At 37.5% G+C, this 13,827-nt stretch overlaps 1 protein-coding gene across 3 annotated transcripts in view; it reads right to left on the bottom strand.

Moving 5' to 3' along the window:
• The window catches only part of focad (focadhesin), a 146,424-nt gene that overhangs the window by 64,555 nt on the left and 68,042 nt on the right, over positions 1-13,827 (bottom strand). For all 3 annotated transcript variants that reach the window (XM_012962109.3, NM_001374673.1, XM_031899765.1), the window contains exons 7-8: positions 6,531-6,735; positions 1,967-2,173 (exon numbers count right to left, since the gene is read on the bottom strand). In XM_012962109.3, the coding sequence (XP_012817563.1) occupies positions 1,967-2,173; positions 6,531-6,735 (412 nt within the window). The remainder of the gene's footprint in view (positions 1-1,966; positions 2,174-6,530; positions 6,736-13,827) is intronic.

The raw sequence follows: 13,827 nt of genomic DNA, 5'->3' as shown, positions 1-13,827 counted from the left end.
CTCTGCTGCCCTTAACACTGCTGCTATGCAAACGCACTTCAGCAAAGCCATCCAAATTGTTCTGGGAAAACAATATGCCTCAAGCCTATTCCCTAGATTGTACTTAAACTCTATAAATGCAGATAAAAAGGCAGAGAATGAAGCACATCTTCATTAAAGCTCTATCTACAGGAAATAACTTAAATACACTCTATTTTTCAGCTAGGTTCACGTTCACATTCTCTTTTTCCATAAAGGTCTGGCAAAATATATTGGTTTAGGTTACTCTGCTTCATTTATTTTCAGATTTGTTTACTTATAGGAATGGCAGCTGCCATATCAGATGCTTTCATGAAATCTCTACTGACTGAATAAAACCTGACCTCTAGTGGCCAAATTGTTAAAAAAACATTGTTTGATTTAATCAAGCACATATAACTGAACTGCTTTGTAAACCACGCCTGTAATGCCCAGATATTTTTCAGCTGCATAGTCGGAGGGTGACTTTTTTGTTTGGGGAAGCTAAAGATGGGTACTGACATCCCAGGCACAATATATATATATACAGTGAAATGCAGTCTATAATTACAAAGCCAGCATATTATATACAGTGAGATACAGTTGGTACTGTTGCCAGATATTCAGGCCCTCACACCTATAACACTGGCACTGATACACAACATTGGTTTGCTTTTCAGCTATGCAGTCTTATGAGGGCTCCACTGTAACTAACTACAAATGAATAAAACAGTGACAAAAGTAAGAAAAAAAAGTAAGTTTCCCTTATCTGGAAACCCGTTATCCAGAAAGCTCAGAATTATGGAAAGCCCGTCTCCCATATACTCCATTTAAATCAAATAATTCAGAATTTTAAAACGGATTTCCTTTTTCTCTGTAGCAATAAAACAGTACCTTGTAACTGATCCCAACTAAGATATAAATAATCCTTATTTGATGCTAAACAATCCTATTGGGTTTAATTACTGTTTTATAATTTTTTTAGTAGACCTAAGGTATAAAGATACAAATTACAGAAAGACCCCTTATCCGGAATACCCTTGGTCCAGAGCATTCCTACATCTGTACCTTGATTGTCAATTTGATTGTCTGTCAAGAGAGCTATGCTCTGATTGGAGAAGCCACAAGAAGAAAAATCCAATCAGAGCACAGCTGATAACAACAGAACTGGAAAGCAAGATTTCCCCAATGTTAAAGGTTCCAGAGTAGTGCAGGTTTCATTCAGCTGGCAAAGCACTGAACCATCCCAGACTGAAAATGTTCTAGTAAATTGGGCATGATAAGTACCAGTTACGGAATGGTCATAGATTTCTCATTTAAGTGAATGGAAAGTAGCAGGGGCAGTTTCAGCAATTCTCCAGCCCCTAAAGTACACTAGTTTAGAAAAACGCTTGTTTCAGCAGAATAAATGTAGGTACAAAATGACCTGCTTTTTAGGATACTATTTTGTATGTTTATGTTAAGTTTCTTATCAATGTTTCAAGTAAGAATCTTTGCAATATCAGTAAAGGAGGTTAAATAGAGTAAAATGTACAAGTTACATATAAAGGACTTTGCAGGTTTATGCCATTTTAAAAAAAGCAGTGCCCAGACATCACACCACATTAAAATGATATTTAAGCTTATTCACTACTTGCTAACACTATTGATTATATCCCCAGTTGCTATAGAGTGCAACAGAAATTTATATTTTTTTCACAGAATTCTTTATGAACAGGAAGACCTAGAATTGAATGTTCACAGATGAAACATTATATGCTGTAAACATCCATTGGAGTAATGAATTAAATGGGCTTAAGTTTACCTTTAAGTCTACTTGTCCAGTAACCCATAGCAACCCACAGGGGTTCGAGGCCATAAAGTCTTCTATAATTATGCCATTGCATGACAACATTTACAAATGTAGAAACACCCTAGAGAATGTATGCTTCATAACATTTGTATTAGACTAGCTTGCACTCATACATACCTCACCAAGCAGATCTGAATTTTGTTCCAATATTTCTATTAGTGTAGAGCAGTCTCCTGCAATTTTTAAGCTTGCCTCACATGCACATAAGGCCTGCAAGCAAACTGCAGAGAGCTCATTTCTCCAGAAATCTGGATGCAGGTGGAGGCTTCTGCATAAATCTTTTATGTACAAAGTTGCTTCAGTAACTTGAGTTGAATCCAAAAACTGTTAAAGGGAAAAATAAAAAAAGAAATTTAAGAATCTTTAAGTGTTACAGAACACACATACAAAACTATGGTACAAAATTTACTTGCACAGTTGTCAGCTTGAGCGTGGCATTTTACCAGCCAGGCACGTAAAAATAATGCTTGATAGCAATGCTACTAATAGAGGTAGGCCTGTATTTTACTTACCGAATATACTCGAGTATAAGCCGATCCGAATATAAGCCAAGGTACCTAATTTTAGCTAAGAAAACTGGAATAACTTATTACCGCGAGTATAAGCCTAGGGTGGGAGATGCAGCCGCTACTGCCAAGTTTCAATAATCAATTTGATTGGTATCAACAATGTGTTCAAATTTAAATTACGATAAATAATAATTAACAGTATTCACCTGTATTAGCAGCGCTGATCACATGATATGGATATACCTGATCAGTATTGCTAATACTGATTGATTGAAGTTATTGAAGTTAAACACACATGATATGTGTTCAACGTCAATCAATTATGATTAACTATAATTAGGATCAAATATACATATCAAATATAATGAGAATTGTTTATATATATATATATATATATATATATATATATATATATATATATATATATATATAAACTTCCAAGTAAATGCCGGCACGTATAGATAAGTTGCTGTTGCCTGGGTGCAGGTCCAAATAATGTTGAAGGTGCTTGAGAGAGGGTCAGCACTCACAGAACTTATGCAAACAAATTATTTATTAGTCTCCTCTTTAATAAAAATAATTTGTTTGCATAAGTCCTGTGAGTGCTGACCCTCTCTCAAGCACCTCCTATATATATAGGAGGGGTGCGTGACATCACTTCCGCCCTAGGCGCGCGCGTGCAGAAGAACAGAAGAGCGCACTAACAGATAGCAGGATAATGCTCAGCGGTTCCTATCACAGCCCCAAGCTGCTGCGTGAAGCTGGCATAGGCAGAAAGCGACAGTAACCGGGACTGAAGGATCTTTAAATAGCGAGTATCAAGGATGTAAGACTGCAACTTGTTTAGTTTTGCAGGAGTTTTTATCTTTCCGTGCTGTGCATGTGGGGCTATAGAGATGGTTAAGGGTAGCCTGTCGTGTTGGTGGGGGCAGCGGGAATCGCTAGCAGGGGGTCTAGAGGGTGTTGGACTCAAGTATAAGGGTGACTTTTTCAGCACATTTTGTCCTGTATATTCTTGGAACTATGGCTAAATTGCTGATACAACAGTATTTTCATATATATGTAACCTTGTAATGGGTAAAGGCAGTCCCTGATCAAATGATGGACGTCAAAGGGGATTTAAACCAAAAATGACCGAAACCCACTGTTTATACATTGAGGGGTGGGTTATTAATGTTAACTGTAGGAATACTGCAGGTTTCCTACAAGTTTTACTGACTCTTTGAATTCAATTTGATAGGCCTATTCAGTCAATTTGCAATTGATCTAATGGGAAAACTGATTGGAATCCACAACTATTTTTGATAAATCAGCTCCAAAATGTGTTTTTTTTTTTTTTTTGCAAAAAGTTTGGGACCCAATTACAATGTATTTAACTGGAGATGGGAGTACTCACCAGGAGAAAAATGTAATCTAGTAAATGTATTTCTTTTAATAACGTATCTATTTTACAGAGTATTTTCATTTTTATAAATACATTTGAATAATATACTCTTTCTTTATGTGAAATTCCAATAAAATTAGAGATTTATTTTCTTAATTCAGTATCAGACAGACACAAGGCAATAAGGATTTCTGTTAGCAGAAGCATCAACTCGGTTTTAATTTGTAACATAGACTCATCGCTTTTCAAGGTTCACCATCTGTTTCATTTCCTAAGTTTCTAAAAACAAGGGAAACAACTTCCCACTTAAAATAAAGCAATGCCAAAAATGTATGCTCCAAGCATATTCTGAAATGAATGAAAGCATAAATGAATGCCAAAAATATCAATATACAATATTTTGAACTGCAGGGAACATGCAAAACAAATTACAGTATCTTACACTGTGCACATGAAAAAAATGTAGATTTTTCTATGCAACATTTAGTATTGATGACTATCACACTACATCCACAGAAGATCTTGGCTATCACCTAAGCGAATTTGAGCCCTAATTTGCATATCAAAATGTATGATAAATAAAAAAAACTATTATCTGTGAACATAAAATTGTTGCAGTCAAGTATCCAGGTTCATTTGAACTGGGATGTATCTTTCCATTGTTTGGTATAGTATGTTTTGTCTTTTGATTTTTTGTGTTTAAATTCTGAGCCAATAAATGGTTGTTTATTTCACTGAACAATGTGTTAAATTAATTGTATGTTGTTTCAGGACCTTTCAGTGTGATATAACTTATGTTCTCTTTCTCAATCTATTTTCTTATTGCTTGTTCATTTGAACTGTACACAAAAATAATCAGAAAAATAATATCAGTACAATTTTTGTAGTATTGGTCGATTTATTATTTAAAGGAGAAGAAAAGGTAAAAACTAAGTAAGCTTTATCAGAAAGGACTCTGTAAATACAGCCATAAGCACTTACAGTAATGCTGCACTGCAGGATTTCTTGTCTCTTTTTTTGTAAACATGATGTTCCAGTGTCTGACTACATGCTTTATTCTTTTGGCCAGAGTCTGTGCAGTTCTCTTCTCTCTCCCCTCTCCTGCTCCCCCTCCCACGAGAATGCCAAGGACTCCCGCCCCCTCCCTTAGGAATATGTGATCTGAGCTATAACAGCTAGAATACAGACAGGAAGCTACTTAAAATGGCAGCTGCTATCTTAAGCAAATGGAGAAAGCTTCTAAAGCTGTTTACTCAGGTATGGTAATGGTTTCTGCAGAATAAATATATTGTTCTAGGTGGCAAACCTATTTATTGGCAGTAAAATGCCAAAATTACTTTCCTTCTCCTTTAAAGCTGTTTACCTTTAAAATAATTTTAAGTATGTTACGTGTTAACTCTTTATTACATTAAAGAACGCCCCTATTCATATTTCAGCTTCTCATTTAAATCAATGCTTGCATTCTAGGAAAATATGAATCCTAGCAACCAAAGAGCTGCTGAATATAAGGCTAAATAACTTGAAAATCACAAATAATGAAAAAAAATATCAAAACCAATTGCAAATTGTTTCAGAATACCACTCTCTACACCATGCTAAAATTTAAGTTAAAGGTGAGCAACCCCTTTAAGGTGAGAATAAGCATACTATTTTAGAGTAAAAGATGTAAAGGTAGACAAAATATACAGGTAAAAATGTTAATGTAAAAAAAAATTGAATTCAGCTTTAACAGTAACATATTTTTAGCTAGATCAGTTTATTGTTTAGTTGTCATGCTGCACAGATGTCATTCTTTGTGTAGCAGTCAGTTTGCATTGGCTGAGTATCTGTCTCATACAGCTGGCAGTAAAACAGGGCAGCTAGAGTGATGCTTGGCAGAGGTAACTATTAACCTAATATGCTGAATGGCAAATCTATTCTGCTTTCCAAATTGAACAGCTCTCGATGGACCAGCTGCTTTGATCAAAAATTTGGAATCAATGCTATTCTTGCTTCTATTTACACCCGACTGTGTAGAGGAGTGTTAACCAGATATAAATGTACTGAAACTATGAAAGAGACACTATGTAGATAAACTGTACTGCAGACTATATGTAGTTTGTATATATTACCATAAGATTTATTGGAATCCAAATTAAGAAATGCTAAAAGCATATATGCAATGTTATAATGAATTATAATTTGCAGGTAAGACACATTATGCCCTATTCAATTGATTAGTTTATGGCACATTGCCACTGTAGCAAAAGTGACAATGTTGTATTTAAATGTTAGTAGGTATGAGGTTTGTGCTGTAATGCAAACTTTGATGACACAATACCATACCAGTCATATATTCAAATCCAAATTATCAACAATCACTTGCATCGTATTATACAGGTATAGGCTCTAAGCAGTGCAGATATTAGTACATTGATATCAAATACATATCTTCAATAAGAAGTTTGTGAATGGAATTTTTAGTTTACATTTTTTTTATAAATGTAGCTAAATTTAAAATCCTTTTTGCCTATTGAAACAAAATATTTAAAAAGTAAGTGTTTAACTTTAGAAAATGTTTAAATTAACTTTAAAATGATTTTACAACAATGTTGTAGAAATATCCAGGACAACTCACTTTTTCATGGGAGTCTACAAGCCTTCCCCGTTACTCAATTAACTTGAGTAAGACTTGTGGTTTCATAAAAAAAGTTTGCAATAAATTCATATCATTAAAGAGGAGAAAAAGAGGAGAAAAGGGACTCGTGCATTACCCCACAGAAATTTTTCTAAAGAAAAGTCAGCTTACCTGAATGTAGCCCATCATGTCAATGAAAATCCGAAGAATGTGCTCTTCTGGTTTTGACGGATTGTTGGACCCACTCTTCCCCGATACCATAACTAAAGCTTTTCTGAGACCTATTCGAAGGGCAGAGTACTCTTGTAGCTGGGAGGGTTCACAATACAAGTACCTCAAAAACGACGCCATAAAATAAACATTGCTTGAAGGACAGCTGTTAAGAACAGGTTAGAAAAGAAAATATTCAGATATTCAGGTGAAAAGCATTGTATTATGTATTTTATAAATGTATTGTAATATATAATATTTATTGCAATGTGATTATGTGAGTGTTCCTTTATTAGGATCATGAAAACAGGAGAAATCATTAGATTAATGTATCATGATACTATCTTGGACTATCAAATTTATCTCTGCTAGATCATTGACATTGTTTGATTGTGGATGAAGACAGCATGCATACATGTATACAAACATTTACAGAAAGTATTTTGAGCCAGCCTGCTTGGCAAAAACTGCTAAAAAAGCAAGAACCTTATTATCCTTTGAGCTCTTCTGCACCTCACTGCATCTCTATTGTTCCTCTCAGGGCCACTGTTTTTTTAATCTACCCACATCCACTGCCATCTCCCATCTTAAACCTCTTGTGTGCCCTCTGGGTGCTTCTAAACTTTCTCATAAGCAACTCTCCCTCAATCTTTTCAAAGCTAAGGTCAAATCATATCTCTGGAAGCACTGGCACAGCATCTGGTCTTGGCACTTATCCCCTTGGATTTATAGGCCAATAACTAAACAACAGCATTTATTACCCATCTATCTGTAAACTACCCACCCACTTAAAATGTAAGCTTGTGAGGCAGGGGCCTTCTTCCTTCTGTGTTTCTTAACACATGGCACTTAATCTTTGTGTTCATATATAAATTTATCTTATTACTGTATATTAAACATCTAGAGCACTGCAAAAGAGTTAAAAAAATATTTTGCCTTTTTTGCCATATTATGCACTATATGTTTCTTTTTTCTATATGTTTTTTCTATGCATGTTTCTTTTTTCTATATGTTAATATAGCACTTACTTCTGCAAGCTTAGTTCTCTGGTACTGGCTTTCTTTTTCTTTTGTGGCACAGAGTTAAACTAAACATATGCTAGCTTTATTTTTAGAATGGTGTTTAGATGTGCATAGCTGTTAACCTGCTGAACTGGCCTCTCAGACCAACTTGGAAGTTTACTGGACCATTTATAGGGCCCAATATCTGGCCTAAGATATTTGGTTTAGGCAACAGCCACTGCACCAATATGAAGGAAACCTCTCAAACTATATAAAAATGTTACTATCATTACATATTTAATTTGCTGGTCCTGGATAAACTGATATAACCTTTATTTTCTCAAGACTAATGTCTCACTGGGTGATTACCAGTCCAGCATATTGAAGGCTAAGAGCACATGAAACGCAGTCTTGGCTCCTATCTGCCGGTGGAGAGAAGCTTATGTACTCCAATCCACAGAGGCACAGAGTTGTCCTGCATCAACAACACTGAATGGTCTCTACCTGCGGAGAGAAGACAAGGCTGCACCTTGTGTGCCTTACGCCTAAGCTGCCCCACGCCTGATGCCTCACACCTAAGCTGCCCCACCTTTCCCTCTCAAGTGAATAGAAGCCACGGTAGATGGTCACATGAACTTATCAGTCCGCTGAAATAATTGAGGCAGCACATGCAACCTATATGCCATTAGCTTAACTGTTAAAAAATAAAAAATGACTGGTGAACTTTGTATAAAGTACTTAAGAAAAAAGCTTTAGCTCCTAGTTGTTGCTCTGTGCTGCAACCAAATACAACTGCAAAAATCCAAAGAGCAGGAAAAAAAAAAAGCTTCAGCAGATTTACTGCAAACCATTTATTGTGGGTAGTGGTAAAGAGGTAGCTTCACTGTTACTGGTCTTCAAGGCAGTGTGCCACCATGTTAATTTTATATATAAATATAGGTATATTTAATAGGGTATTAGTAAACAGTGCAATATGGAGCATTTTAACCTTTTTAGTGCCATAGGACGTAGATTCTATGTCCTAGGCACTAAAGGACCAAAGTGCCATAGAACGTAGAATCTACGTCCTATGGCACTATCAGGTTTACAAGCGCTGCGCTCGCTTTTAAAGCAGCGCAGCGCTTGTAAAGCCTGCACAACCCCCTAGGAAACGAGCGTATAAGGACATACTTACGGATCCGGTCCCCCAGTGCCGCCGATCCGGTCCCTCAGCCAATGACAGCAGTGGACACGCATTGATGACGTGTCCACTGCTGTCCCTTTAAATGTCGCCGCCCCCGCGTCGCCTCTTCACTCCTGCTGCCACGTGTGACTGCTGGAGCCCCCCTGCTGCCTTCCTGCTGGATTGGTCGCCCTGATTGCCTGCCTGCATTGTGTGAGCTGAACTACAACTCTCTAACCACTGTTTATTTTGCTTATTTTATCTCAACTGTCTAAAAATTTTTTTTTTTTTTTTTTCCATTTCTTCTTCTATCTTTGTCATTATTACACTTTTGCACACATACACACTTATTTACAACTTTCCCAAGCACACACATACACTTACACACACACTTACACTTAGAAAAAAAAAAAAAAAAAACTTTCTTTCTTTTCTTTTCTTTCTTTCCTTTTCTTTCTTTCTTTGCTTTCTTTGGCAGTCTTTTTTTTTTACTAAAACTTTATTTCTGATCTTGCTCTATAATTATCTGATTTATTTGGTTGCATTTTAGTGTTTTTTTGGCATTTTCATAATTGATTTCTGTTTTTATTGCACTGTAACTTTTGTATTGCTATTGGGTGCTGAATTTGCAGTGACGTTGGTGGAGCCATGGCTCTGGCCACCGATTTCATTGCAATTATTGTTCTTCTGTTGGTTTAGGTGGTTTTATTGGGTTTTACTGATTTTATGGTGTTTTATCCTTGCATTGTTCTTTATTGTGTGTTTAGTGCCCCAAAAAAGGTTGCTTTTGCAGTGACATTGGTGGATCCAGGGCTCTGACCACCGATTTCATTGCAATTATTGTTCTTCTGTTGGTTTAGGTGGTTTTATTGGGTTTTACTGATTTTATGGTGTTTTATCTTTGCATTGTTCTTTATTGTGTGTTTAGTGCCCCAAAAAAGGTTGCTTTTGCAGTGACATTGGTGGATCCAGGGCTCTGACCACCGATTTCATTGTAATTATTGTTCTTCTGTTGGTTTAGGTGGTTTTATTCGGTTTTACTGATTTTATGGTGTTTTATCTTTGCATTGTTCTTTATTGTGTGTTTAGTGCCCCAAAAAAGGTTGCTTTTGCAGTGACATAGGTGGATCCAGGGCTCTGACCACCGATTTCATTGCAATTATTGTTCTTCTGTTGGTTTAGGTGGTTTATTGGGTTTTACTGATTTTATGGTGTTTTATCTTTGCATTGTTCTTTATTGTGTGTTTAGTGCCCCAAAAAAGGTTGCTTTTGCAGTGACATTAGTGGATCCAGGGCTCTGACCACCGATTTCATTGCAATTATTGTTCTTTGATTGCTTTTAGTGGTTTTATTCCATTTGATTTCAGTTGTTCTAGAAAGGTCCAGAGGTGCTAAGTTCAAATTGTTCTGGTAGTTTCTATTGCCAAAGGTTAACTCCTGGTCATCTCTTGCTGGCTTGAGTTTATCAAAAGGTTACAGTGAGTTTTTTTTTCTAGCTTCTCCTATTACAAGTGTTCTCCTATTACATTATTACATCATTACAAGTGTTGTCTTGCTTTTTTTTTTTTTTTTTTTTTGCTTGCTTGTTTTGACTTTGCCTGCTGATTGCTAGATTTGTAGTTGTCTGTATATTTCTGGCACAATGGCCAAACGGTTTTACAGCACAGAGGAAGCTGCTAGGTATTGCATGGACTCCAGCTCAGAGGAATTTAGCGATTCTGGGTCTGAGTATGTGCCATCTGACCACTCTACTGAGGAATCAGAGATAGAGGATAGTGACACGGTTAGCGCAGAGTTTAGTAGTGGTGGCACGCTTACTGCTGAAGAGGCAGAGGCTAGTGGTAGTGCCCAAGATGTACCCATGGATGTAGAAGAGGGTGAGGGTAGCACTGATGCAGCAGTTGGAGAGCCTGCGTGGGGGCCTCCCTGTAATTATGTCCCTGAAATTCCCCCTTTCACTGCAGTCCCTGGCCTCAGTGTGGACACCACTAATTTTGAAATTATAGATTTTTTTAATCTCTATATTACAGAGGCCATCCTACAGGACATGGTCCGTTACACAAATTTGTATGCTGAGCAGTATCTTGCCAGCAACCCTTTACCGGGTTTTTCAAGAGCCCAGGCATGGTATCCCACAAATATAAACGAAATAAAAAGATTCCTGGCTCTTACATTGGCAATGGGACTCGTAGAACGTAATTCTTTAGCTTCCTACTGGGATACCAATACAGTCCTTTCCATCCCTCTTTTTTCAGCCGTTATGGCAAGAAACCGTTATCAAATTTTGTTGCGGTTTCTTCACTTTAACGACAACACAACGGCTGTTGCCCCTAATGAGCCCGGTTATGACAGGCTTTATAAATTGAGGCCCCTTATAGATAGCCTGTCTCAGCGCTTCGCAGAGGTTTACACCCCCTCCCAAAATGTCTGTGTAGATGAGTCCCTTTTGCTCTTCAAAGGGCGCCTAAAATTTCGCCAATATATCCCTAGTAAGCGTTCTCGCTATGGGATTAAATTTTACAAACTCTGTGAAAGCAGCACGGGCTACACTAGTTATTTCATGCTGTATGAGGGAAAGGACACTAATTTGGACTCCCCCGGTTGTCCCACTGACTTGACTACCAGTGGTAAAATTGTTTGGGAGCTCATAACTCCACTGCTGGGCCGAGGTTACCACTTATACGTGGATAACTTTTACACAGGCATCCCTTTATTTAGAGCCCTAAATTCTTTGGACACCCCAGCCTGCGGCACAGTCAACAGTAACCGCAAAGGACTGCCCAGGGAATTGCTGGATAAGAAACTGAAGCGTGGAGAAGTACATGCTCTAAGAAGCAATGAGCTCTTGGCCATAAAATATTCAGACACCAAAGTTGTTCTTATGCTTACTACTATCCACGATGAGACCATGATTGTCCAACACAGAAGTGGCGGTAGGCCCTCAAAAACAAAGCCCCTGTGTAGTAAAGAATATAGTAAGCATATGGGTGGTGTTGATAAATCCGACCAAATACAACATTATTATAATGCCACCCGAAAAACCAGGGCCTGGTACAAAAAAGCAGCAATTTATGTGATCCAAATGGCCCTTTATAATTCTTATGTCGTTTACAAGGCGGCAGTACCAGGCCCCAGATTGTCTTATTATAATTATTTGCTGCAGTTGCTCCCTGCCTTGTTGTTTGGTGATGTAGAGGAGGTTCCTGACATGCCAGGTAATGACAATGTTGCCCGAATGGTGGGTAAGCATTTTATAGCACAAATTCCACCAACACCTAATAAAAGATATGCCCAGAGAAAATGTAAGGTTTGCCGTTCCAAGGGTGTTAGGCGAGATGTCCGGTATTATTGTCCCAAGTGTCCTAGCAAGCCTGCTTTGTGTTTCCACCCATGTTTTGAAGTGTACCATACTGTGGTACACTATGAGAGGACTTGAATTTTGTGTTTTTATAGGTAGGTTATGGTTCTCTCGGTTTGTTGGTGGAATAAGAATTTAGCATATCAGAATAGTGGACTTGGCATGTTCTAGGTTTTTATGCACAAGGTTGCAGGCCTCCAAACTTAGCTGTGCTGGCAAAGTGACGCTGTTTTTTATTTATTGAGTTTATCTATTCTGGCAGGTCCGTACTTTACTTATAACTAGGTTATAGATATATGTGATGAAAAGTTTGGTAAGGTGTGTCATATTATTGGCAAAAGTTTTTTTTTTTTAGTAAAGTAGGGTTTTATGGTATGTGATTTTGTTTTTTGCACAGGTTGTCAGAAAAACAGTGTGTGCTTGTAGCTTGTGGTTGTTTAGACTTGTTCTTGGGCATTCAGATTTTTGTGTTTGAGCTATGGTTATTCAGGCTAGTTGCAGTGTTTCTTTGGTTATGGGGTAGGACTTGTATTGTGCTGTTGGTATAGCGAACTGAGGTGCTGGGTGACTGACAGGGCGCATGATAAAACTTGTGGTGTGTGATGAATCAATGAGATGTTTTTATCTCTAAAGCTGATGCCACAAGTCCTTTTACTGGCACCTCAAAAGCATGCCTGTCAGCGCAGTTATCTGTGCATAGTTTTGTATATTACTTTGTATTTCTGGGCAGCATTTAACTACTGTAAGTGTAGGCCTTAAGTTTTTTGCAAAGGTTCTTGAGCACAGGATGACAGATACATTACGGTTTTTTGTGCTTGTAGTACAAATTGAATATCTACTGTATGTTCTGGTTAGGTTACACAAGTTGCAGTGGCTCTCTAAATATAAAAACTTTGTGTAATACTGGTGTGCCACTGGTGACTGCTGCACGGCACGTAATTGTGCACATAATTTTATCTCTGATGCTAATGCCCCAAGCTTTATTGTTGGCACCTTTAGTGCAACTTCTAAGGACACTTGCATCATTTATGGGCCAAATTACTATGGATTTTTTTGGCAAATATCCTTCTAAATGTGGTGCAGATTTTGTCATTTCTAAAGTAGTGTAGGAAGAAGCAAAAAACTGGTATCATAACACCACAGGAAAGATGGAACTCAAATCAAAGATGCTCCGCTAAACTGAAATAGGGGAGTAAAGTACAATTTAGGGGTTTATTTGGGGGGGGGTTAAAGTAAAAAAACTGCAAGGGGTGCATAGAGTGCAGCCCCAATATTATGCATTTTCAGGTTTGGCGGCCATGTACTTATGTGCAACCAGACATATGGGGTGTAATTTTATTCAGGGTAACTTGCTAATTGATACTGAGCAAGTTTTTTGATAGTTGCCATTGAGATTTTGGGGAGAAATCTAACTTTATATTTTTTTTCAGACTAAAGTCCAGCTTGTATAGGGAACTGCATCCACAATTTTGCCTGTAGAAAACCAAGAATGGTGTTTCTAAATAGCTGAAGTTGTCTATTTCAATGTATAGTTTATATGGGTTTTTTCACAGGTAAGGGGCAATTTTGTCTGAAAAACTTTGAGATGTGCACATAAATTGCAGCCCCATTATTATGCATTGCCCCTGTTTTGGGGCATTTGGTGGCTGCATCTTTATGTGCACCCATACATATGGCATATCGTTTTATTCAGGGGAACTTGCAGATTGATGTTTAGTAAGTTTTTGGTAGTTGCCA

The sequence above is a fragment of the Xenopus tropicalis genome, chromosome 1 (assembly GCF_000004195.4).
Source record: "Xenopus tropicalis strain Nigerian chromosome 1, UCB_Xtro_10.0, whole genome shotgun sequence".
NCBI lineage: Eukaryota > Metazoa > Chordata > Amphibia > Anura > Pipidae > Xenopus > Xenopus tropicalis.
The sequence above is the reverse complement of the archived record's forward strand: the minus strand, read 5'-3'. Positions and strand labels throughout refer to the sequence as shown.